Here is a 24,810-nt window from a genome sequence, read left to right as displayed (position 1 = left end):
GCAGGTCTATTAAAATTTATTAAATATCTTTACAATAATCACACAGCTCAAAGTCTCTGCTTGCTCTTCATCTTTTCCAACAGCCGGTTTAGACATGAAGTTTTTAAAAGACGAGCAACAAAAGTGTCAAGTTAGTAAAGTCAAATTATGGACAATAAAATGTATGAAGACAAAACCGTTTACTCTGCAAACCCAGCAAGCACGCATGTAGGATCAGGCTGCAGGCTGTGCAGAAGCTCAATAAATTCATTGTCTGTCTTATATCATCAAGCTATGTTGTATCAAAACAAACGAGGAAAAACAGACCAGAATATATGTATCTTAAAAAAATAAATACTAAGTTCTGCAAACCTAATGTTATATAGGAAATCAAAGAAAAACAATCAGTATTTACAACTGTGAGGGAAACACAGAAAAATAGAGGCAGCAGATATCTTAGAGATTCATTTTTCAGATTTAGGAAGAGAAGAGGATGTGCATTGATGTCAATTAAAAAGTCCTTAGAAGAGACTGGAGGTTAACGACCTTCTCTGACAGTAATGTGAGGTGGTTGTCTAGGAGTCGTTTGGTTTGCACATTATTTACATCAAGAAAATTAAAACTTTTGTTCTGCCAAGCAAAAACATGAAGAAACCGACGCAGAGACAAAAATAAAAATATTAAAAGAAGCTTATGACGGAAAAAAGAAAAACCTTTTTTTGATCAAAATCATAATTGTCAGTAATGTTTGATAGAATTCATGAATTTAGGTATCAAAACCTGTAAAAGGAAAACTTGTACCTGAATTAAACTGGAAGCTATGAAAGCTATAGAGGCACAATTGTGAGCCTGAAGGCATTCCAAATAGAAAATTAGTAGATCAGAAAATATTTACAAAGAAAAAGCAGCTGATCTCTCTTGAAAAATAATTAAATGGCAACACTTCTGCAAAGTCTGCAAGCTGTCTCTGCTTTCCAAGGAGAGCTTTGGTGTAATCAATATTTTATTACCGTTTCCTCCCTACATAAATGTATTTTCATTAATAATCTCATCCAAACACACAGCACAACTCAAGAGAGTGACATAATAAACCCATCAATTCTCTACAACAAGAATCGAACACATCCACTGCTGCTGCCAAGCTTCCTGTTCAGAACCACCAGGTGTCGCCCTCCTCCCACAGAGCTGTCAGTATGTGGAGGCAGGGACTGCGGGAGGACAGCCGGGCTTGATGTGCTTCAGGTGGCAGGAGTGGCAGAGGAGGTGGCCGTTCAGGGGGTAGCAGCGGTGACCCTCTTCATCGTTCAGCTCCATCTTGCAGTCCTGGTCAACGAATCAGAGTGAATCATCCTCTCACAATCAAAAGGATATCCAACTCTGCGTTCTACTTTCACATTAATTATTTGATTCAGTGCCTAAAAGAAAAGCATTCACAACCTGGGATGTTTAACCCTTTTGTGTTTACAAATCGGTTATGATCAACAAAACGTCATCAGCGTAGCTAACGGCGTCCTCTCTCTCTGGTCTCCCTCTTGCTCAGGTTGTGAGGACAACCTGGTGGACCATATTCCATCCGTTTCTTTGTGGACTCCAGGGGATGTTCTGGCCCTTCAAGATTTTTTTGTAGCCATTCCCTGACCTATACTTTTCAACAAAAAAAAATTTTCTCTGATTTGCTTGGAGCGTTCCTTTGCCTTCATGCTGTAATTACAGCCAGGAATACTGATGAACCAGTGACTGGACCTTCCAGACTAGAGCACCTTTATACTGCAATGACAGATGTATAGTGAGACTACTAGCACCAATTGTCTGGACCTCTGCTGAATTAGGTCAGTCACGTTAAGCGGGGTGGATATTTATGCACTTACTTTATGTTAAATCTTTTCTTTTTCACATTTTGTAAAACTCAATTTTCACTTTGACAGTTTTATTTTTGTATTGTTTCTTAAAGTCAAATTTTGTGTATTGTGATTGATTTATAAAAGCACTTAAAAAGATAAAACATCCAAGGGGACGAATACTTTTTACGTTTATTTTCTTCAACCATTTAGTGTGAAGAGCTGCACATAAAGATGAACGAAGCAAAGAGAAGGAACATTTGGTGAAGCCATCTGTTCACTTTGTGATGTTGAAGAATGCAGTGATTGAAGTTTTTAAGAGGTCACTGTTAAAACTCATCCCTCCGACTTACAATAACAGACGAATTTGGTTGATTGCAAATATTTACGGCTGCTAAAAACGCAAAAAGTAACGGAGTGGAAACATAAGGAGATCAACAGAAACCACAGATTACCTGGTACCTGTGGTTTCTGACAAATCCCATCTCCAGCTATTTAAGAAAGACCACAGCTATATTACCCAGATTGTACTCTTGATAAAATCAGAGCGAAGCTGCTGTCAATCAGACTAGAGAAGGGGGGAAAAAATCTTCTACATACCTGCTTGACTCAGCACTGCATAATTATGAGAACCGTAATTAAGATTAGGGATCTACTCATTAAACTTCCTTTAATGAGCTGCTCAGACTCCAAAACTCAAAGTCACCAAGCGCACACTGTCAGGTGCAAAGCTTAATATCCAGTTTGTGACTCACCTCACAGTGGTAGCATTCTACATGGTAGTCTTTGTCCATGGATACGACTCGGATGGTTTCATCAGAGCCCTGAAAGGAAATCAGAGCCGAGCTCAGCAGAGGCAGCTGAAAGGTTCCACTCTGCACTTTGATAAGAGGACACCAGCACTGGTTTTAGAGCAAATGTTGCTGCATTTTGTTCTGCTGTACCTTTCATTTGTACAGCTTCTGAAACATAAAGCCTATATTTTCATGATATATAACATATATTGTGCTTAACTGGTCAATTAAATATGCCCGTCCTCTGAAGATACAACTCTGATGTACTTTAAGGCAAATCAACACAGTATTACACCATGCTTCAGATCTTTTATAGTAATTTCAACTCAGTCGAGTTTATTATGAAGAGTGATCAGAAGAAAAGCAAATAATCCCCAGATTAATGAAAGTTAACTTATGGACAAAAGGCTTTTTAATAATAAGCTTTTTAACTCAGAGGTAAATGTTAACGAGGATGGATACACAGACATTACGATCGTTCTGCTTTAAATCAGGCTTTTAAACCATGTTTACCTCCAACAAAACGTGATGTCACTATTACTTTACATCAAAATGGCTTCTGAGGACAGGATATTACTGCTAAGTAAAACTGCACTCAAATTAAACAGTCATTAAATCATCAGGAACTCAAAGGAGAGAATGATCTTAAAGCATCGGCGTGTCAAAGAAATCCCAGTAACACAAACACCACTGTTTTCCTTTAACTCTGATGTAGAGTTTAAGGAAAACTACATTTCTGTCTTTCCCAAAACCTTTGGTTACAACTGTACAATTTAAACATCATAAAAAAAGAAAAAGGTGTGGAAAAACTGCTCACCTCTGAGGGCAGGATTGGCTGGTTACAGGCTGCACATTTAGGAGCTAGGACCCTGATGGAAAGAGAAACTTTGTTTTTTTAAATTGAAAAAAAAAAAAAAAAAGTAACTTTGGATCTTTTTCCAGCAATTTTCAAAAAAGGACTCCTGTTCATATTTTTGAATTCTTTAACTCATTGAACTCCAGGCATTTCTTCTCTGACTAGATTTAAAGATCCTAACACACAGAGCGACTTGCCGGCTTCGCAGATGTACTGGCAGGAAGAGTGGGAGAAATGAAAAGCCAATGAAATTCTCCACACATGACAGGATCGCCGAGGATACAACGAAGCTCAGTTCAGCGTGAGCGATCGTGGCTGCAAACAAACGCTCACTGTACACGTAATAAGGCTGATTCAATCAGGGAGGAGAGCATGTGGGAGCTGCCAACAGGCACGTGCTACATGGCGCTGGGCGAGCCGTCCACACAGAGCGCCAGCTGCAACCGGTGAGATATACTGAAAACTTTCGCTCATGATCAGAGAGGGAGAATTTTGTGTCCGTTTTCAGTTTTCTTGTGTTGTGAACACCTTCAGGGACAGAGAGAACTTTTATTTTTGGACAAATATCAGCTGCAGACCTGTATTTTTCTGCTTTTGGACTTGAGCAGCTGAGTCCGTGCTGCTCTTTACACCTAGAGCTGAGAACAGTGATCTTTTCTCCCCCTCTCGTTCTCATGTGTCTACCAAACGTGGCCTAGAGCACCCTCTGAGAGCTCCGTCGGGCCTTCACCGTCTCAGCCTTCACCGGCGGTATAATTATAACAAAGTTGACAGTTTGTGCTGGGACCCATGAGACCCCACATACTTGACACTGTGGCACATTTTAGTTATTCAGCCCAGAAAACTGAGGCCGGGCTCTCGTGCATCCAAGCTGCAGTGCAAAACTTTTCATTTCTGCTAAAAACCTTTTCCACATTTTGTCACGTTACAACCGCATGCCTTACTGTATTTTATTAAAATTTTTATAACTGAGCAACAAAAATAATTGTGAAGAGAATGGAAGAATTATTTTTTAATAAAAATCTGAAAAGTGCGGTGTATTCAGCATCCCCCAAAGTCAATACTTTGTATATTCACTTTTTGCTGCTGCTACAGAGTTATGGTACATTTCTAACAATTTTTTCCAGACATTTGAAAAATAGCTCAAACTAATTAGCCTCCTTCGCTCCGCCTCAGTCATTTATTGGTTTTATTATGTACCGACTCACCATTTAGTGGTGGATATGTGAAACACAATTATATTTTTATATGATGTATACTTTGATCCGAGCCGTTCCAATATAGCTCTGTCCGTCTGTTTGGGGTGATCCTTCCCACAAGCCTAAAACTTTTAGCGCCTTTCTGGAGATTTTATTCCTTGAACATCTGTTATTTAGTTCTCTCCATCAACTCTGAGCAGCTTCCCCATAATTGGTGAAGAATAGGGTTTCCAAACTCACGACTGACCCTCCCTCCCAACTGCCCAGGCAGTCATTTTAGGATGTATTATTTCCATTTGTGGTTAATGCATTGACCAGAGCTCAGTGGGATCTTCAAATCTTCAGATATTGATTATAACCTCAACCTGCTTTAAACTCCCTGACCTTTCTGAGTGTTTTATTGCTTTCACAATGCCATTTGTTTACTAAACGGCTGGGTTTCAACTGGACTTCTGCTTCACACAGATGAGCTATTTATTAAATAGAAAACTTCTGTAAAGGTCAAGCAGGGAATAATTTCTTTTTTTTTTTTTATAAATTATTTTGCAGCCCAACATTTGTTTTCCTCGCATTTTACAGTCCTGTTGCTTTGTGTTAATCTACCTATAAATCTGAATAAAATACACAAAAGCTTGTGGCTGCAATGCGATGAAATGTAGTAAAATTTAAAGTATGCGACTATTTGTTCACCTGTGGTAGTCCTTGACACAGTAGATCTTGTTTTCCGTGTCCACAGTGAAGGGAACTCCATCGAGGCTCTCGTTGCAGATCACACAGCGGAAACAGCCGGGGTGGTACGACTTCCCCAGAGCCTGCAGGATCTGCAGACGGAATCAGATTAAGGACATTAAAACGCTTCTGTCCACATCTTACACCTTTCTGTCAAACTGATTGATTAGTTCGTGAAACTAGCTTGGCGTCAAAAAACGGTACTGTTGAATTGTACCACTATTTTTTTGTGTGATTGTCCTTAACAGAATAAATTCAAGCTAAACCGTCTTAATAGATAAAGAAATCACACAGGCTATTTTTAAAGAAATACACAGTATTTGCATAATACTGCTGGCGCAGACTGTGCAACCTGTCCACACAGGTTTTACATACACAAGTGCACACATACACAAGGGAAAACACATCAGAAGTTTCTGTCTGGTTCTGAGTCACACACCCAGTCGGCCAAAGAGAGGAGAAACAGACACTTACCATGTCCATGATCAGATGTCCACATGCGTTACACTTATCAGCAGACTGCTGGAAACCAGAGTACTGCAAGGGGGGGGGAAACAAGATGAAATGTTCCTTTGAATTTGGTGGCAGAGAATGAGATTTCAGTCTGTTTTAGTCTGAGATCTGATCAACCACATGCTGCCTGTGCGCCTCCGCCTGTTAAAATAAACTATTGCTTTGAACAGCTGGAAAGCATTCAACCAGAATATCATCTCTAAACACTTTTGCTCCTTTTGCATGAAATCCTGCATCAGTGAAGGGTGGCTTGTAGGTGGTCAGCCTGTGATCCTGATGAGTAGATAAAGCGTATCTGAATGGGATCGTACTAGCTAAAGTCATATTGTTTTTCATTATTATTATAAAAAGCCCAGGTTGCTTTAATGATGGCTTCCAGCTCATCTGCATTCTTGGATCATGTGTCCCTCTTCTTCCTCTTGACAACACTGCACATATTTTCTGCAGGCTTGATGTCAGGCAAGTTTGCTGGCCAATCAAGAGAAGTGATAGAGTGATTATTGAACAAAGTATTGGCACTTTCGCCTGCAGATGGTTGCCACGTCCTGCTGAAAAATAAAATCAGCATTTCTATCAAAATTGTCATCAGAAGAAATCATGAAGGGCTCAGTAATTTACTGGTAGATGGATGCGCCGATTTGGACTTAATAAGACATGATGGACATCAGCAACACTAGCAGATGACTTAGTAAGTAAAGTTTATTTATAAAGCACTTTTCACAGGCAGAAAAATCACAAAGCACTGTACAATAGAAATCGACCTTAAAAACATACAAAACATAACACCAACATAAGAAACACAATAAAATCAGGAGATAAAAGCCTCTTGGCTCCCGAAACCATCACTGACTGCAGAAATACACCCTGGAGGTTCAAGCAGCTTGGAACTCGTACTCCTCCACTCTTCCTCCAGGCTCAGATTGGTTTACAATGACATGGAAAATTGCAATTTCCATGTCATTTGTAATCCAGTACAAAATGGGAAAAAAAGGAAAGATTTTGACTAAGAAAAGGGACCAGCCTTTTTCTCCTCAGTCAAGATCATATGTTAATATTGGATCTGGTTTAGAAGTGGCTTAACTCAAGGAATGTGTGTGTGCTGGCTTTTAAATCACAGACTATAGCCAGAGTAGAAACCTTCTGATTCTTTCTTCTGCCACATTTTTTCCTTCCACTTAACTTCCTATTAGTAAACAGATCAGCAGTAAAAAGTCTTTTTACATGTTTTTTTTTCCAATCAGAAAACCTAATATCTTATTAAACTGAATTTGAGGTTTTCGAAAGCTATAAGCCCTAATTATGTAAACTAACCTAAATTAAACTAACAAATCACCCTACCTGTTATCATTACATCTCATACAGATTTTTAATTTTTTGTAATTCAATTACTGAAATAAATAATTTTGGTCATACTTTATGATTTATCGGGAGCCATCGTTTCATAACAACAACCTCAACTTTTGGAAGTTGTCTTGTTTTTAATGTAATCCTCTCTGAGGTTTTAGCAAAGTGCTTGTTGTCATATTTGACCGGTGAAAATGGCCCGACTGCCCTCTAATCCATAAAGCAAAGCTAAACAGCTTCTCAAGTTACCGACCTCCTTCCAGCTGCGACCACAAGAGCAAACTGACATGAAGCCGCCGCATTAGGCGCAAACAGGTCACAGGGTCAGAGTTGGAAGGTCATGCCTTTATTGTTAGTGGACGCAGCACCCCACAAGGTCTTCTTGTTAACCTCCCTCAAAAAGAACACACACACTAATAGAGGGTCTGAGAATATTGATTGTATATTGATCACCTACCAGGAAGTCCTCTTCACAGAAAACCTTCCCTCCAACGTAGTAGAAAGCCTTCCCTCTTAGCCTTCGACCTGGAAAAACAAGAAAAAAAAAATGTTTATCGCCATAAGATTACCTAAAACCTTTTTGTCACCTGTGGAAACACATGTTTAATTCATCATAAAGATATGAGGAGAAAGTAAATTAAAGCAGACTAAGAAACAGAAAAGTCGACGTCAAGATGTCAGAGTGGAAAATCCCACATGAGCTACGATCCGAATCTGAAATTTTTTATTTTTTTAAAATAGTTCCAGGACTTCGGCACAGGGAGCTTGGTGATTAATTATAGCCATTGGAAGGTAATGGGCCCTCTTGTAATATTCACCATATCCAAGGAGATAAATCAAAGGGTGGGGATTTATGATGTGATGGAGTCTTCGTTTAATACTGCTTTAATACTGCTTTAATACTGCGGGGGAGGAGAGGGGTACGCGGGACAGCCTGCCGCAGGCGGGACGAGAAATGCATCTGGATCGAACACATGCGTGGAAAAAACTGATTGCGTCCAATTACCAGACAGGTGCAAGAGATTAAGCACTCTGCTCTGTTTGATTTCACAGCGAGAACGGGCCAAAGCCCACAAAAACTCCCCTCTTTGTTCTGTTCCAGTGTCGTTCCACATGGTTGGTAGGTTTCCTGTCTGTCTGTGTATGGTCTGAATCTCACTTCTTATATCAATACACACACACACACACGCACACACACACACACACATTTGCAAAATCACTTGCAAGGAGTGATCCATCCATCTACCAGAATGACTCTTTCTTGCTTACTTCACATAGCTATTCTTGACCAGGTCCCACAGGAAGAGGGAACATTCCTCAAATTTTCTGAGTGAAGTGGAGTGGGGTGGGGTAGGTGGGGTCAGTGGGGGGTGTTGGGAGGAGACGACAGGAGAACCCTTCTTTCCTGCTGTTTACCTGATTATCTGGATACACACGACTTCTTCCAGACTGACAGATTTATCACAATTAACTTGCAAAGTAGCAAGTTAATTGCTACTTTGCAGGAGAGGATGAACGAGAGACATGGAGTTGGTGACGTCCAAGGTCAGCAGCTGAATGTTCAAAGACGGGCTGAATCCCGACTCATTTTCGGTCAAAAATATGGCTCAACATGTCAGTTTAAATCACCAGTTCTGCCTGTTTCACCAGCTGCTTCAGGCTGATCTGAGTATTATTATTATTATTTAATACTAATTTATTTCATTCAAATATTTTTTAAGTGTTCAATTATTTACATGAGCTGACTTAATGGGAATAAGACATAACTACATTGTGTCATTCAGGTCATTTTTCAAGGTGTAAAACTCGGGTAACTACTGACCAATGTCTCAGACCAAAGTCCTCTGTTAAAGTCAGTTTGGATAAGGGGAATGGAAGTAAGCTCTGGGTCTTTCTCTTCTTCAAATTCCTGTCTCTTTATTTTTTTTACCCCAGCGAGTTAAAGAAGGAAAACTCCAAGCTTTTTTGAAAAGATAAGGGCTTAATTAAAGTCAGGCGTCAGGACTGATGGCTTGAAAAGCAGCAGAAAGGACTATGACTGTAGTTCTTTCATAAAAATGTAAAACACCTGTGGGACAGAACAAATCACAAAGCCATTTTTCTAATTAAAACCATTCCGTTAGCCCTCAAGACTAATCCCATTTATGAAAAACGACATAATCAATTCAAAGTGACCGTGGGATGCCTCGAGCCGTCGCCCTGGTCCTCCCTCTTTCCCCTCGGCTAATTACTCAACTGAGACACCCCCCTCTCCCCAAAATAAAAGGTCTTACAGCTGAGATTCAGCCTTGCTCTCAATCATTCTCTTTTCTGGTAGAGACACTAATTTGTAGAAAACTGACCAAGAGGAATATTTGGAGGCCTTGGTGGGAGTGTGAATGAGACTGGTGGTCAGAGCAGTCGGTTTTCTGTGTATCGAATTTCAGAGTTTGTTTTCAGAGAGGACAGGGCTCAGCCTCTAACTGTGGCTGATTCTACCTCTTATTATCCACCCTGCAGCAAAGTGCAGCATCAGCTCTGGATAGTAATCAAAGAGAAATCAGCTGGTGACCAGAATCAGTTCTTTGATCATCCCCTCCCGATGACCGGCTGGACAGAAACTCTCAAATCCGATCTTTGTCCAGGTAAGAAACACAGGTTTTGCAGATCACAAAACGGGTTTGAACGATTCGGCTAATAGCGTAGAATAATTAAGTCCAGGTTTGCCCTTCAGCCATTTCCTGAATAGGAAGCTACAATCAGAAGCCAACTTCAGCTTTGTTTCACTGCCAAGGAAAATAGATGGCGCTCCTGTACTGGCCGCTTTGCAAACGTCAGCCAATAGTGTGTCAAGTAGCATTATGGCAAGGTATTTCAGCTTCTCAAGATGAATTTTCTTTTGAATATTTTGGACATGTTCCATAAAAACAAAGAAATCCGTGAAGAGGCGGGTCTTCTGCAAATAATTTGGAGTCACATACTATAGAAAAGTCTGCAAATACCGAGCCACAAGCTGGCAGGGCTCGACTGTACCATCATTTTACTGCACTGTAAAGCTGCAGAGTTTTTGTCCATGTAGATGGCTGCTAATTTGTTCACTTCAATAAAATATTGGGTTGTGACTTGATTTTTACTTTGTAATATTTTAAAATGGCTCAGGTAGCCATTTAAAGCACATTTAAGCGCATGTTGAAACTTCCTTTATTAAAATTTCAAATGTGGAAAAGAACACAACAGTAGAAGAAAATCCTGTTAGGAATATTCATAGCTAAAATGAATAATAAATGACCGCTAATGAAAACAAGAGCAAAGTTCCTTAAAGAAAAAACAAAACAAAAACTAATGCTCCTAAAATCAGTGCTGGCACATTCAAGGTTCACAAAAGCCAGAGATGTGAAATCTTCGACAAAAATCTCTACCAGAAATGCTGGAGTTTCCTTTATTGTTCATGGCTGTGCGTGGTGTGATGCATGCTCCAGCTGAATGGCCCCCCTGTCCACACACTGTCCTCCATCTATTTACACTTTGTTGGACCTACATGGGCCCCTACTCCTGCATTCCTCTCTGGACGAGATGTTTTTTTTCCCCGTGGCCACTTAAAGCGAGCACAACCCTAGTGCCCCCACATGCAGCGAGCTATGAGAGGTATGTAGTGTGTAAACTACCCCCCCTCCCCCCTCCTACCCCACCTAATGTCAGACATCAGCCTCAATCTGAGCCACAATGCCTCCGTTCTCTTTTATCTACCGTCTCATACGCAGGACAGAGAAGCTGGGGAAAACAAGAGATGTTTATCACATGTTTCAGAGCATAACCATCCGAGGTCAAAGGAGCTGGAGAACAATGAGCCTCAGCGGGGGTTCGCCAAAACAGTGGCACAAATACTCGGCATACCCATGAGCTGATAACTGGAGCGGAGATTTTAATTTGCCGTCGTGAGGAGCCAGGTCGTATTTCAGTCATTCTGTTCTAGGCATGAAGATTCTGGTCAAGAGAAATATTTTTGATTGGGATAATATCTAATACGAAGCATGAATTTAAAAATGAGCTAAAATGAGAAGACACCAATACACGGTTTTTGTTGCACTTCATAACTATGCAGCACTTACTGTTGTTCTATTGCACAAATTGCCAATAAATACCACAAAGTTTATCGATGTGGCCTCAAAAAGTTCAAGTATTAATACATTTGCAAGACAGTCATATACATTTTTTTTTTCTTCAAAAGACCTTCTTCTTGCAATGTTTTTCAGTCCAGGGAGGGAGTGCACAGAAACTTAGTGAGAATAGAGCAAAAATATAAAGAAAAACATTTCACTGGAGAATTTCTGATCAAGACTATTAGAAAATTAAAATTTCAAAGTAATTACAAATGTAAGCACACCATGTATGAGGGGAATGTCGTGTTACTTTTCTAGAAGCGACAAGTGGTCTCAAGGTTTCTGAGTAGTAGCGAAGATATTTGTCAATCGGCGACTTTCAGCGTGAAGTTCTGAATCTTTTCATCCAAAAAGAAAAAGGTATTCAATTGACAGGTTGATAAATTGGGCAGGTAAATAGTTCAACTCTGTCTTTGTGTGGGCTCAAAGATAGACCGGCACACCCGCAAACCAAACACCAGCAATACATGATAGTAATCCCTCCATAATTGTGTGCATTTACGAAGGGAAGGAAACGACCGAGGAAGGTGCCACTTTCTTTCACAGATACAGGAGCTCAGTAGCCTGTTATTAAGGAGTCATAAGCTCTATGTATGGGGCCAAAAGGGTTTAAGTGAGAAGACAAAATCTCAGTGAAGGCATGGTGTGTGTAGGTGTATGTACTTACTGCAGGCACTGCAGGTGAAGCAGGTGTCGTGGTAGAGGCTACCCATAGCCTGGCAGGCCTGGTTAGCTCCATAAACCGCCTTGTTACACTTCACGCAAAGCCCTGGAACAAAAAACAGTGACATGGAGAGGGGCTTCACTACGTATTTACATGAAAATACAACTATATATACACAAACAGTAAGAAAATAAAAATAAAATGGTATCCTAAAACAAACACAATACACCACAGAATTAACTTATCCAGACAAAAGTCAGGAAGTTGATTTAGTAAAAAGGGAAATATTTCCCAGTCTGTTTGCTTGACTTGGCTCTGAAACCTGGACTTGTGTTAATAAAAGGAGTTGATAAAAATCAAAGTGTGCCTACTCTCAAAACACACTGTTTGGCTGGCTCAACATAAAGACACTGGAGTGGAGCCTGTTTAATGATCAGACGGACACTCAAGCCAAAGTATAGACAATCAAATGTGTAGATAAAGTAAGCCACATGTGGATGTTGAGAGCAATAAGACCAATATAGCAGAGATGCTCCTTCGTCGAAGAAAAAACATCCCTCTTTTGACACAGAGTTTATATCCTAACCATGTTTTATTTTCATCTAAATATTACCTATTTGGTAATATCTACACAGGAAGTCATACAATGATAAAAGACAGGCAACAAAAGGTGAAAGAGAGGTAAAACCTGGATTTAGAACAGGTCTTGATACATCAGCATTCAACACCAGAACCACAACAATCAAGTCAAAACAAGTGAGTCTTACTTTGGTCTGTCAAGGCAGGAAAAACAATAATCATACATAATCAGAAGAATCTTTTGATCAGTTGTTCTTGCTCAACCTTCTCTTAGCTTAGAGGACAAACTGGGTTATTAGTAGAGGTACACAACACATTCAATCATATCAATGTGTGCTAAGTCGTAGCTCCAAATGACTGCCTGTCTTGTATGTCCTTAGTAACCAATATTTATATAAAGAAAGGGTTAGCGATACGCTTCTCACATTTTGCAGATCCTGGCCACCAGATGTGGGGATTTGTCTGAGTGAACCTTTGGTTCTACAAAGACATTTTCAACGGTCAGAAACAGTTCTAATACGTAAAAGATCACATCTGCACTTTCCTGCTCTATATTTATGCCTCTGAGCATCCACTACACAACCTGAGAACCAATACGATGACAGCTTATCACCACTAAGACGCAGTCAGATGGGTGTCAAATCAATCAGCTATGTTATGGCTATATGGCCTTCCAGTCATCAACCACGAACTCAGCACAGGGGCTTACGGCACTGATGGAGGATGAAACCTTGAGACCTCGAGTTTCCCTGTTAGTTTAAGATTGTACGCGCAAGGGCACAGAGTTATTTGTGTGTGTGGTTTTATTTTTTATAGAAAAACTCCTGAGGGACTCTGAATTGGAGCCCAGCAGAGGAGGTCCGCCCAACTCTGCTCCTCCTAAATCACTGACAAAGACCCTTCTGTTTCCACTGTATCCAACAAACATCACATGGCTGACTCCTTCAAAAAAACAGTTTCACTTAATAACGCTGCTGAGCCAATTTTCTTCTATAATTTCGTCAAAATTTTGGTAGAAATTAGAGAATCATTTCAACAACAACAAAAAATTAATCTAGGGCTCCAATGGCTGGAGAGGAGATTTAGAGATAACAGAAGGATATTATTAGAAAGTAAAAGAATGCAGCACTTATGTAAGCCATTTGGTTTACTTGCATAGTTATAGAATCAACTACTAAAATAAGCAAGTCTGGTCATTTAAATCCCTTTTTCTAAAAGCCCCAATCAGATAAGAAAACACATTTAGGACATTTAACATGTTTTTGTTTAATATTTGCCTCTGAACAAAAATATACATTTCATTATCTTTTTTTATGTCTGATTAGAAAGATACACTTAAAGTCAAAATTGTTTTTTTTTTGTGTTTTTTTTTATGCATTAAAATTCCTGTCTCTGCATCAACCTTGTTGCTGCTTGGGTCATTTACAAGCCTGCCTTTTAAATGGACTGCCTGGGTTAAACCTTGGGGGAAGGGAAGCAAAACACACAGCCGTACTTCTCATTCTACCTTCCTCACCTTTTCCAGCTGTCAAAACTCTCGATAGACGGCTGCTTACTGCCAAATATTCCACTGACAGGAAAAAAAAATGTTTTAAACAGCTATTCATCCCATGGATTTCTCTTGAAAGTCTCTAACAGAATAACCAGACCAGAAAAATCATTTTTAGATGAAGTCTTACTCTGAGGTCAAACTTTAAATAATCAGCAAAAGATTTCCACTCTTTCTGGTGCTTTAAGCTCAATAAATACATGTCTTCGACCTTTGCTATAGCTAATTACTTTTCCATGAAGTTTCTATGGGAATACGGAGTCAGGGTGTCTGTGACTCACACTGCTGGGACTCAAAAGCCGTGTATGGAGAAGCCAATTACAGCCAGCAGCTTGTCCATGTGTGAAAACTGGTGGTGTAGTGCGCCCGTACTGTACATACCCACACATTTATTAGTTAATGACAAGAAACAATTCTACGGTGCAGCAGCATAATCTCACACTGAAAAAACAAAAAATTTAACCTTCAATTTGAGAACATAATGGGGGAAGCATCCAATGTTGAAATAAAAAAAAGTAACATAATCACATGGTTTTTTTATTTTTATTTAAAACTTCATTAAATCAGAGTTTCTATGAGATTTTATTTAGTAATCCACGCCAATTTGTTATTTGGGAGTGATACCAGAAAAGAGCTTTTCCTGTCCAACCATCACAACCATAAACATGTGTAGTTTACTCCACTCTACTGGGACTTCCATTGAAATATGCATTTTGTACAGATGGCAGACGTAACCTTTGGCAACAAGCTCCTGGTGGGATCGGTGTGGAAAAAAAGGGGAGAACATATGGGAAAACGTCTCGTTAAGTACAGTGGAGGATCTGTGACGCTACTGCCCGTTTGTCTAACAAAAGCCTTGGGAACTCTAATAGAGCGTTTATTACTTAAATAAAATTTTGCGTTTTATCTGGATGATGCGAAGAGATCAAAAATGAACTTCTGAATACCGCAAACTTGTGAATTAACATAGAAGACAAGTTAATATTTTTGTACATTCATAAGGGTGAGATTAGAGTTATTTATTTCAGGGTTTTTACATATCTTCACTAGAATTAGAATATGTCTGTAGCAATTTTAATGCTGATAGTTGCAAAAGAGTCAACTTATACCCAATACATTGGGCAACATTTGCATATCACTTGATAACTGAAAGTGGGAATCCACTTTCAATCATGTAAAATATGCAGTAATGTTTCATTCATGGATTCATTCCCTAACTTTCACCAGTGCGCACAGTGCGACTAAACTCTGAGCTGACACAGGATATTACATTCGGTCAGCTTCCGCAGGCCATATATTCACAAAGACGCTCACATGCGCATGAAGGGCTATCACACACTCACACACACAGGACTGAGACTCCAAAAGGCCTGCCAGAGAAGAAGCCAAAAAATCCCTGGGAAGAGTTAATATGGTGCTTTTTGACTCCACAGCCAGATGGGATGAATTAATCCGTCATCTTAACACAACATTAAACCCTCCAGTGATTTTGTGTGTGTGTGTGTGTGTGTGTGTGTGTGTGTGTGTGTGTGTGCGTGCGTGCGTGCGTGCGTGCGTGCGTGCGTGCGTGTGCGTGTATGTGTAAAACTCTGGTCCCACCACTTCTCCCCATCTTGGATGAACTTGCCTGTAAATCTAGCATTCTTTTATTCCCTTGGGGCCAAATACAAAAGACACATCCACAAACTTTGCCCCCAATGCTCTCCAACTGTCCACTCATCCATTCATCTGCACACCAGGCACCCCAGAACTTGTCTGGGTACCACCACACCTCCCTTTAGTGTCTAAAAGCCTCATTTTAAAAATTCCTGCAGACATTCCTTCGTGTTTCCCCAGTGCAGCCATTTGGCACCGAACACCATTTCCCAGAACCTACATCTGCAGTTATGCCGATCGGCAAAGAGTAGTCATGGGAAATGTGATGCATCTGCCTTCAGGACACTGCTTGGTGAAAGTTTCACCGGTAAAGACTTTTACTAAAAAGAAAAAAAAAGTAATTTAACAACCTACAGCTGCAGATGTGCTACTGCAGTACGGATCAAAAATATACACAATGTGTTTAAAGGTAGGAGAAATGGCATTTTCTTGTACATTTTCCTCACGGAATTAGGAGGATATTTTATGACGACAAGAAAAAAGGCCTCCACACTGTTTTTTTTTTTTTGTTTTTTTAATCTAGCATGAATGCATGACTCAGAATGAGCCACAGTGTGGTGGGAAACTCCAAATAGGAACAACTGCATGTGTGGGCTGTGTGGGATTGAGCATGTAGAACTGTGTATTTATATACACATTTAGTGTATTACTTATAATCTACACATTTCCTGGCTGCACATGGGTCCTGTACTGTCCCACACGTCTGTAACGTTCACGTCAGGAGGATATTTACGAGCCGTGTCGTGACAGTCCCATGCGCTGCAACTTCTTCCCTTACACACCACCACGGGGGGGGGGGAGGCGAAGAAGGACTGTGAATTGCAATCGTGACATTCCAGCAGGAAATTCCTCTTGGACGGAGGAAACCGTGATCGCTTTGCAGGGCTGCTTCATAGCGAATGCATCACCTTTCATTTACTATCCGTTATAGAACACTGTTGAAGTACGGCACACTTATTTTACATTTTATCTTTTCTTCTATCTCTTTCTGCAGATTAGAGCTTACAAACTAATCTTATGAAGGATATCCTTCTGAAAGACCAACTACAGCGTCCAAAGTCATTTATACTTCCTTGAACATTTGCACAAACTAAACTGATAAGAAGGGCAATGAGAGGGTTAATCAGAGAAGCAGCCAAGAGCTCGTAGGAGCTCTGGAGGAGCTGCAGACATCCACAGCTGGGAGAATCTGTTGACACAGTCACACACTGCAGAAATCTCATCTTTGTGGAAAATTGACAAGAAGAAACACGAACGTTGGAAAAAGCTAAACGAAGTCTCGTTTTACAGACTTCTTTGTCTGGACGCAGCAAACATGATCATCGAATGAAACCACAACAAAGCTTTTTGGTCAATATGCAAATTGTTACATGTGGTGGGAAAAACTAAGAGTTAATTGAGATGATTGATAATGTTGAATCTGAGTAACATCTAAAACTAAGACTGAGGTTGTCCATCCTTGTCTTAGATTAAACACATTTATGTGCTAGAATGGTCCAGTCAAAGTCCAGTTCTTAATCCAGTTGAGAATCTGGTGATATTCAGAGACTTTTCATTCAATCTAACAGAGACTGAGCTATGAGAAGGTGCAATGACTGCACTGCTGGAAGACTGCTGGAAGAGACAAATCCCAAAAGACATGCAGATGTGTTTGGAGTAAAATAAGGTTTTTACATGATATTAATTCAAAGTGGCTGATCAAACGCACACCACAGACACCACAAAAATATCAAAAATCTTCCGTATCATAAATATGTGCAACCTTTTGTTTCTCCATCGCATGAAGTCCCAAAGCATTGCAGGTCGTGTCTGTAAAATGACAGAATGTGGTAAAACTTCTACAGGTTTGCCAAACTTTTGCGAGGCACTGTGACATTTCTCTGCACCCTCGGCAACAATGGTGGAACTCAACACTCAAGCAGGTATTAAAACGCTCAGTTTGGGAGAATTGAAAAATGTGCAAGCACAGGTCTATGGAAGTCATTAGCTAAAAACAGTGGAGGCCATTGTCAGTCAAAGTAAACACTGGGAAAAACATGATAACACGCAAGCTCAAACACTGCAGTGTAGATATTTGTATGCAGGAGCTCTAATTGCTGTGTTACTATCCTTGTGTCAACGATGATAAAGTGATCTCTGGGAAGAGACAATAAGAAAGCATACATCTGCCTGGCTTTGGCCATTTTTTACCGCCTGAAGGCTTTGTTTGGAGAAGACAAAGAAGGATTATTGTCTAACAGACTAAAATAAAAATTGTTCTGCAAGATAAGTTCAAGAATTTATCAGTAAAAACATAGGACATTGTGAAAACATACAGGACATTTGTTTATGTGTGAGATGTGGCAGTCAGTGTGCATAATATAAAATCAAAAACAAATGGGTTTGTGTCCATGAGCGTGAGTGGGTGCTTTCGTCATTCAGATAGTGATAAACTGACAGAAACCCCCTTGTTGGTGTCGGCTAGTCTTACCAAAGTAGTCTGATTTTGGCTGGGCATCCATCTCTTTTTCCAGTTGTTTCGTAAGTGCCTCTAGTTTGATTTCAGCTGCAGAGGGCCCCTGCTCCAGCGGTTGAACGGGCTGAGCAGTAGAAGATATCTGGACAGGTTTAGGGGAGGACGGACCTCCAGGACCATCACCGATAACCTGCATGGCCTGTACGCCACCAGGCATTTGGCTCCAAGCTGGAAGCTGGTTCTTAGAGGCACATGGGGCTGCAGAGGTCACCTGGGCTTTAGGCTGAGGCATTTCTGGGGCAAAGGAAGTGACTGGAGGACCATTGTGGTTAACAGATTGTAAGTAATGACTCACAGGCTGCTGCACATGACAGTCAGCATCACCTGTGAAGGCGGTCAAAGGAAAGGCAGGGATGCCCTCTGATGATGGAGCACCGATGGGCTCTCCAGTCCAAGCCCTGGCTGTCCCAGCAGAGCACAGTGGACTCTGATTGGTTGCTTGTGAAGGACTGACAGTGGAAGATGTGTGAAGGCGCTGAGGCTGATGGTGGGATGTACTGCTGCTCCCTGAGAGAGTGGGGGGCAGCTTGCCCTCTCTGGATGGGGAGACAGGGTGCAGAGCACTGGTAGCTGGACTTCCACAACTTGGCATGGAAGAGTTACTGTGATGGGAGGAATGTGGCTCTAAGCGCTCGTTGTTATCATAATTGCTTCCGTAGCCGTGCGCCCTGCTGGCTGGAGCTTCAGCCTGAACACACTGGTTCACCGGCGAGGCGCTCGGCACCGGGCCCGACAGGATCGGGGGTTTCGCCGCCGCTTCCCCCGGCTGCCTGTAGCTGTTGATCGGCGGTCTGTCCTTGGTGTAATGAGCGCCGCCGTGGTGACCTCCGTTCATTTTAATCACCTGGTTGCTTTTTGCCATCTCCTCCTGCTGTTTCTGCATGTGTATTTTGGTCATTTTGGAGGCAAAAACCCTCCTAGTCTCTTCAAAGTCCGGGTTATTTCCCGCATCTCTCCTCATTCGAAACAAGCCATCTCTGGATGCTTCATACATGTTTAAGTCTTCGATAAACTTACTCGCTTCGAGTCCCAAATCCTCGTATTTATCCATTTTGTGTAAGAAAACCGAACCGCCTGCTGTGATAAAGTTACAAGAAGTTATATATGAATCAAAAACGTCCGTAGGAAGAGTGATACCTCCAGAGTTTGAAGTCTTGACACACAGAGAGAGAAAAATCCCAACCAGAACAAAGTCCAAACTACTTTAAATGAATCCCAACCTCGTTGTATTTCTAACTGAATCATCCGCGGGAAGAAAAGAGAAAAAGTTTCCCCCGGTGAATCCGGCAGTTCAGCCTCGTAGAAGCCGCCGTCTGTCTGACTGAACAGCCGAGCAGATCCCGGATCAGATACTCTGACTGGACAGGACGACCCCTCAGCCGTTTGCCCCCTCCTTCTCCGCCTCAACCTCCTCCTCCGGTTTCACGGTCCCAGCGGGAAACATTCAGACAAAACTTTTGTCCTCTGCGCTTCAAACGAAGAAAAAAAAAGAAAAAAAGTCCACCACGTTTGTTAAAGACAAATAAACACTTGGTTAAGGTCAGGGCGGTTAACGGATAGGACTCGTTAGCCGCTGTTACCGCTGTTGAAAGGAGCCATACGTGGCCACCGGACGACAGTTAGGACACAAAGCCAGAACTGTGTTTTTAAAGGCGCAGTACTTGCATTAAACACGACATAAAAAATATCACTTTCCTTATCTGTCCTAACCGAATTAGCCTTACCGACAGACAAAAAGTCACCATGTAACTAAAAAAATGCCTTCATTTTTTTTTCTTAAAGTTTCCCCAATGTAAGAATGTGTTGTGCTTATGTATTCAGTCGCCTGACACCCCTAAATAAAATTCAGGGCTTCACTTGCTTTCAGAAATCACGTCATAACCTTGTAATTAGAGTCCATCTCCTCGCAGAAGTTTGTTAAAACATTAATGAACTAACAATACAAAGATATGATCACACTAAAAAGTTTTAGGGATGAAGTTATAACCCAAGTACCTTTACGTTACCTCGGGATACTGTTTTATAACCTAAAGGCACTTTAGGTTATATTTTCGAGCTCTGTCGAAAATCTGACAGAGCTGTGTTCAAACCATCATCCAAACAAGGAATGTGTGTGATTCACCTGAGCAAAACGTCAGTACAATGCAAATGTACTTTTAATATTTGTACAAGTAGGTCTATACATTTTGAAAGCCATTCATTATTTCACTTTATGAATTGCCCCCTATAATAGTTATGTACTTCTGGTGGTGATATGAATAGTTTTGCAAGGCAGTGTTCATCTATTTGATTAATAAAATGCTCCAAACTTAGCCACTCCTACACACATTTTCCCCCATATTGCTCTGGAATAGGGAGGTGTACTTTAAATTGCAAGGCAACTCTGGCACACACACACCTTTGAATATTGTTTGTGAGATATTTCAACTTTGCTGTAGCGGATATTTTCCCCTTTTAATAAAAGCTCAGAAAGCTAAAGAAATATTGAATACAAGTTTTGTATGAAAAGTTAAAAAACAGAGCATGATGAGTTTACAAACTGCTATATTCATGTATGCAAATATGTCACAAATTTAAGCAAACAGGATGTCAAGAGAGGCCTGGGCCAGTGGTTAGATTGAAATAGTTTACACCACAAGCCTTGACTATCCATGTAAAGAAGATGCAAAGACAGTAAAACTTTTAAGAGTGTGTGTGCAGACTTCATCTTAAGAATTTGCTCCTTCTGCCTAACCACAGGCTAGTTATCATTCAGAAGTTAATCAAACAATAAAATAAAAAATATATTGTAATCACTGTATTTATATAGGGCTGCACAGTGGCACAGTTGGTAGAGCTGTTGCTTTGCAGCAAGAAGGTTCTGGGTTCGATTCCCGGCCCCGGTCTTTCTGCATGGAGTTTGCATGTTCTCCCTGTGCATGCGTGGGTTTTCTCAGGGTACTCCGGCTTTCTCCCACAGTCCAAAAACATGACTGTCAGGTTAATTGGCCTCTCCAAATTGTCCCTAGGTGTGAGCGTGTGTGTGCATGGTTGTTTGTCCTGTGTGTCTCTGTGTTGCCCTGCAACAGACTGGCGACCTGTCCAGGGTGACCCCACCTCTCACCCGGAACATTAGCTGGAGATAGGCACCAGCAACCCTCCCAATCCCACTAAGGGACAAGGGTGTAAAGAAGATGGATGTATTTATATATCATAAAAACATTTTTAACAAAACTTTATTAAAAATGTTTAAACAAGGTGCTCAAATTGTGCTTTCACAAACATTGGATACTAGCTATTTATTGTAAACTGAATATTTTATGTAAAACATGAATATACACAAATGTGAAAAATGAGAGAAACCACTTAAAACAACAAAAGTTGTACTTATTCTCAAATTTAACTGCAGATTTCTCAGACTACACACATTAACTCAGAAATGTATATGTATACTCCCCAAAAAAGAGAGAATATGTTTAGACAGATTAAATTGTACTAATTGTCCTGCTAAGGAGAATTTTGCAGCAGAAACATTAGAAAGAAGCAATATTAATCCAGTTGTCAATAGACATGATTTGCAGATTGATTACAAAAGATAAAAACAGTTAAAATTGTTCAAAGTATCAGGAGAAAAAAATCCACAACATTATATATAAATTATGCGCACTGAGGGCAGATGATTTATTTCTTTTGAAACCGACTGTTTTGTTAGTTTAATTATACAGGGTAAAAGTCATATTATCTGTGTCAAAACATTGTTGTGGTTTCGTTCTTCACATCCTGAAGATTTGGCAATTTAACAGGGGTGTGTACACTTTTAAGAGCCACTGTATTTCAAGATACATTCACACAGTTTTGGTACTGAGGATTTGAAAATGCTGTAAAAAAAAAAAAAAAAAAAAAACTACATGCCCTGCATAAATATAGATTCCAGTGCAAAACGGGTCACACCCATATGGATATTTCTGGACAACATGTGGGATATTGTTGCTTTAGAATTTTACAACTTTGCATCTACTCAGTTTGTATTTACTTAGCTTTATCCTAAACGCAGTTAAGGGAATAGCTACAATTTGCTTAGACAGTGACGTCAGGAACATCCTCAGAGGATCAAACAGTCCTCCTTGTGGTCAGCCTCCCGCTTAATGAGCTATAGCATTACTGTGCCCTCCTGTGGGAATGCATAAGCCAGTCCAGAAACTAAACTGGTGCAGTGAAGGGTGACTGGGACTGCACTGCTGCATGCCCCACCCTTTCTTTTTTTTTCTTTGTCTTTTAGAGTTTCTCAAGAGGAAAGGAAGTGATTTACTTTAACGCACTAAAGATAACTCATGGTGCACAAGGCTACGGCTGGGGTTTGAAGACAAAGTGAGTCACTGGCAGCACTTCTCTGTTCAAAGTTGTCATGGAAACTGCAGAGCTGACAAAAAGTGTTAAATGGTATGGCGGAGGCCGACAGTGACAAAATTAACTGTCAGAGGAAATGCATCACTGCAGCTTAGGCCTTATTTCTTAAAATGAGAAGAAATATTTTCAATTTTAACTTGTAGTCTAGAGATTTTCTGGCAGCTCTTAACAATCCAAAATAAAGTCACATAAATTAATGCAACTGATAAAGTGTTGCATTGGTATACGAGTTGCGACAATGACTCAAAATAAATCAGATGTTAGCTTAAAAAAAAGAAAGATTGTGTGTGGACTTTATTTTTATTCCACAAAATCAATTCTGGACATTGAAAGAAAACAAAAATCTGAGGTGACGGAAGATAAAGAGCCTCTATCCTTGGCCTTTCCATTTTGTGCTGGGACAGCATTTGGCTGAGCTTAGGTGTGCATGTTTAACAGAGAGAATAGCTAAAACAGGTTTGGCTCTGGTTCTCTTATTCCTGGCCTTTCTTCCTGTTATTCTGTCCGTCCTGAAAGCGCTTCCTGTCACCTGATGGTGGGTGATAAATCACAGAAATATGAAAAGAGGCTAAAGGAATGTTCTGCTTTTTTCTCTCTTTCTCTCTGCAGTTTGTTTTGGGCAAATACGGTTCACAAAATGACACACAGGCGTATTTTGAGACGACGCCATTGTTAAAATGCTGATATTAGAAAATTCTTGTGTGGGATGCAAATTTTCAGCACACACCTACAAAAAAAAATCCTGTGGGTACTGAAAGGTTGTGAAAGACAAACGCTTGCATATATCAGGTGACTGCTTACTCACACGGGCTTTAAAGATAGGCCAGTGGGTGGGCACGCAGATAGATTTCAGCGCCTCCGGCTTGTGGGCTCTTTGAGTGCAATGCTAATGGCCAAGTCATGGTGGCCCACTGCCACACAGACACAGAGCTAATGAACAGGCGCCGCCGGTGATGGGGCACTGAGCAGCTATGGATAATCAAAATGTGATGGCAGAGTAAAAACAGACCCCCACCCCACACCACACCAACCACATTAGTTAAATCCCACTCACCTTTTGATGGCAGCAGGGTTTGGACAGGCAGAACCCAACAGCGCTTCTTAAAACCCAAACAGCAGCTCACGTACAAGAATATTCAAACACTTTGAACTTTTTTTCAGAAATTAACTCAAAATTGCGCAGAACAACAATGTCTAGTGAGAATAGCCTGATGGACAAACTTTTCAAATCTGATGACATTTTTGTTTCAAAACCAATTATCAGAAAAATGTGTCCCCATCTGTGTCCATCCTTCTGACTCCCCTAAATAAAATTCATCACATGTAATTATTAAACAGAAGCCACTTGTGTGTAATTTAGTCTCAACATAAACCCAACAGTTTGGTAACGGTGCACAGCTAACAACAGCTGTAGGTTGTGCGCTCAACAAACCTGGTAGCAAGAAGAAAGCCATTCCCATAATGAAACATGGTGGTGATGGCAGCATTATACTATTGTGATCATTATTAATTTTTAAAAGAAGGAAAAGGGAAGCTGTTTAGAGTTGATTGATGGAGTTAAATACAGAACAATCCTGAAAGAAAAACCTGTAGAGACTGCAAAAGTCTTGTGACTGGGTGGGAGGAGATTCCCCTTCCAGCAGCAGGTTAATGTCCCTAAACATACCAGCCAGAGCTATGATGGAAACATTTAGATCAAAGCAAACCCAAATCCAACTGAGAACCTCTGGGGAAGCTTGAAAATAAATTTTCACAGACAACCTCAAATCAATCTAACTGTCGTTAAGCTATTTTGCAAAGGAGGATGTTCAAAAATGTGAGGCTCTAGAAGTGCACTCCATGTTGCTCAGAATAGCTTTTCAGCACTGATAAGGGATATCTATACTTGGCTGAGAAGCAGCCCAAACAGGGAGGTGTGAAATGGTGGCACAGAAGAGGTTATACATTTGATGAATGTGTGAAGGACGTCCGAGTCCGACACTTGGGTTCATAATTTATCAACAGAGGTTGAGTAAAACTGACGGCTTTCTGAACCTATCCTGGTCAGGTTTGCAAAGATTACCCACACTC

The 24,810-nt window shown here is 40.6% G+C and overlaps 1 protein-coding gene across 1 annotated transcript; it reads right to left on the bottom strand.

Annotated features, from left to right (window-relative positions):
* limd1a (LIM domains containing 1a) lies at window positions 1–19,997 on the bottom strand. The gene is made up of 8 exons (XM_008432277.3): window positions 18,310–19,997; window positions 12,059–12,160; window positions 7,710–7,777; window positions 5,870–5,932; window positions 5,357–5,487; window positions 3,429–3,480; window positions 2,573–2,641; window positions 1–1,302 (listed from the first exon to the last, which is right to left on the bottom strand). Exons 1-8 carry the CDS (start codon window positions 19,403–19,405, stop codon window positions 1,168–1,170), a joined length of 1,716 nt encoding a protein of 571 aa, XP_008430499.2. The 5' UTR covers window positions 19,406–19,997; the 3' UTR covers window positions 1–1,167.
* Window positions 19,998–24,810: the final 4,813 nt, after the last annotated feature.

This window comes from Poecilia reticulata, chromosome 16 (assembly GCF_904066995.2).
Source record: "Poecilia reticulata chromosome 16, P_reticulata-male-v2, whole genome shotgun sequence".
Classification (NCBI taxonomy): domain Eukaryota; kingdom Metazoa; phylum Chordata; class Actinopteri; order Cyprinodontiformes; family Poeciliidae; genus Poecilia; species Poecilia reticulata.
The sequence above is the reverse complement of the archived record's forward strand: the minus strand, read 5'-3'. Positions and strand labels throughout refer to the sequence as shown.

Coding starts and splice junctions, on each gene's coding strand:
- limd1a (XM_008432277.3), bottom strand. CDS start 19,405: ATGGATAAATACGAGGATTTGGGACTCGAAGCGAGTAAGTTTATCGAA. Junction 12,161..18,309: donor GCCAAAATCAGACTACTTTG/GTAAGACTAGCC, acceptor TTTTTGTTCCAG/GGCTTTGCGTGAAGTGTAAC. Junction 2,642..3,428: donor AGCCAATCCTGCCCTCAGAG/GTGAGCAGTTTT, acceptor ATTTCCTTTCAG/GGCTCTGATGAAACCATCCG.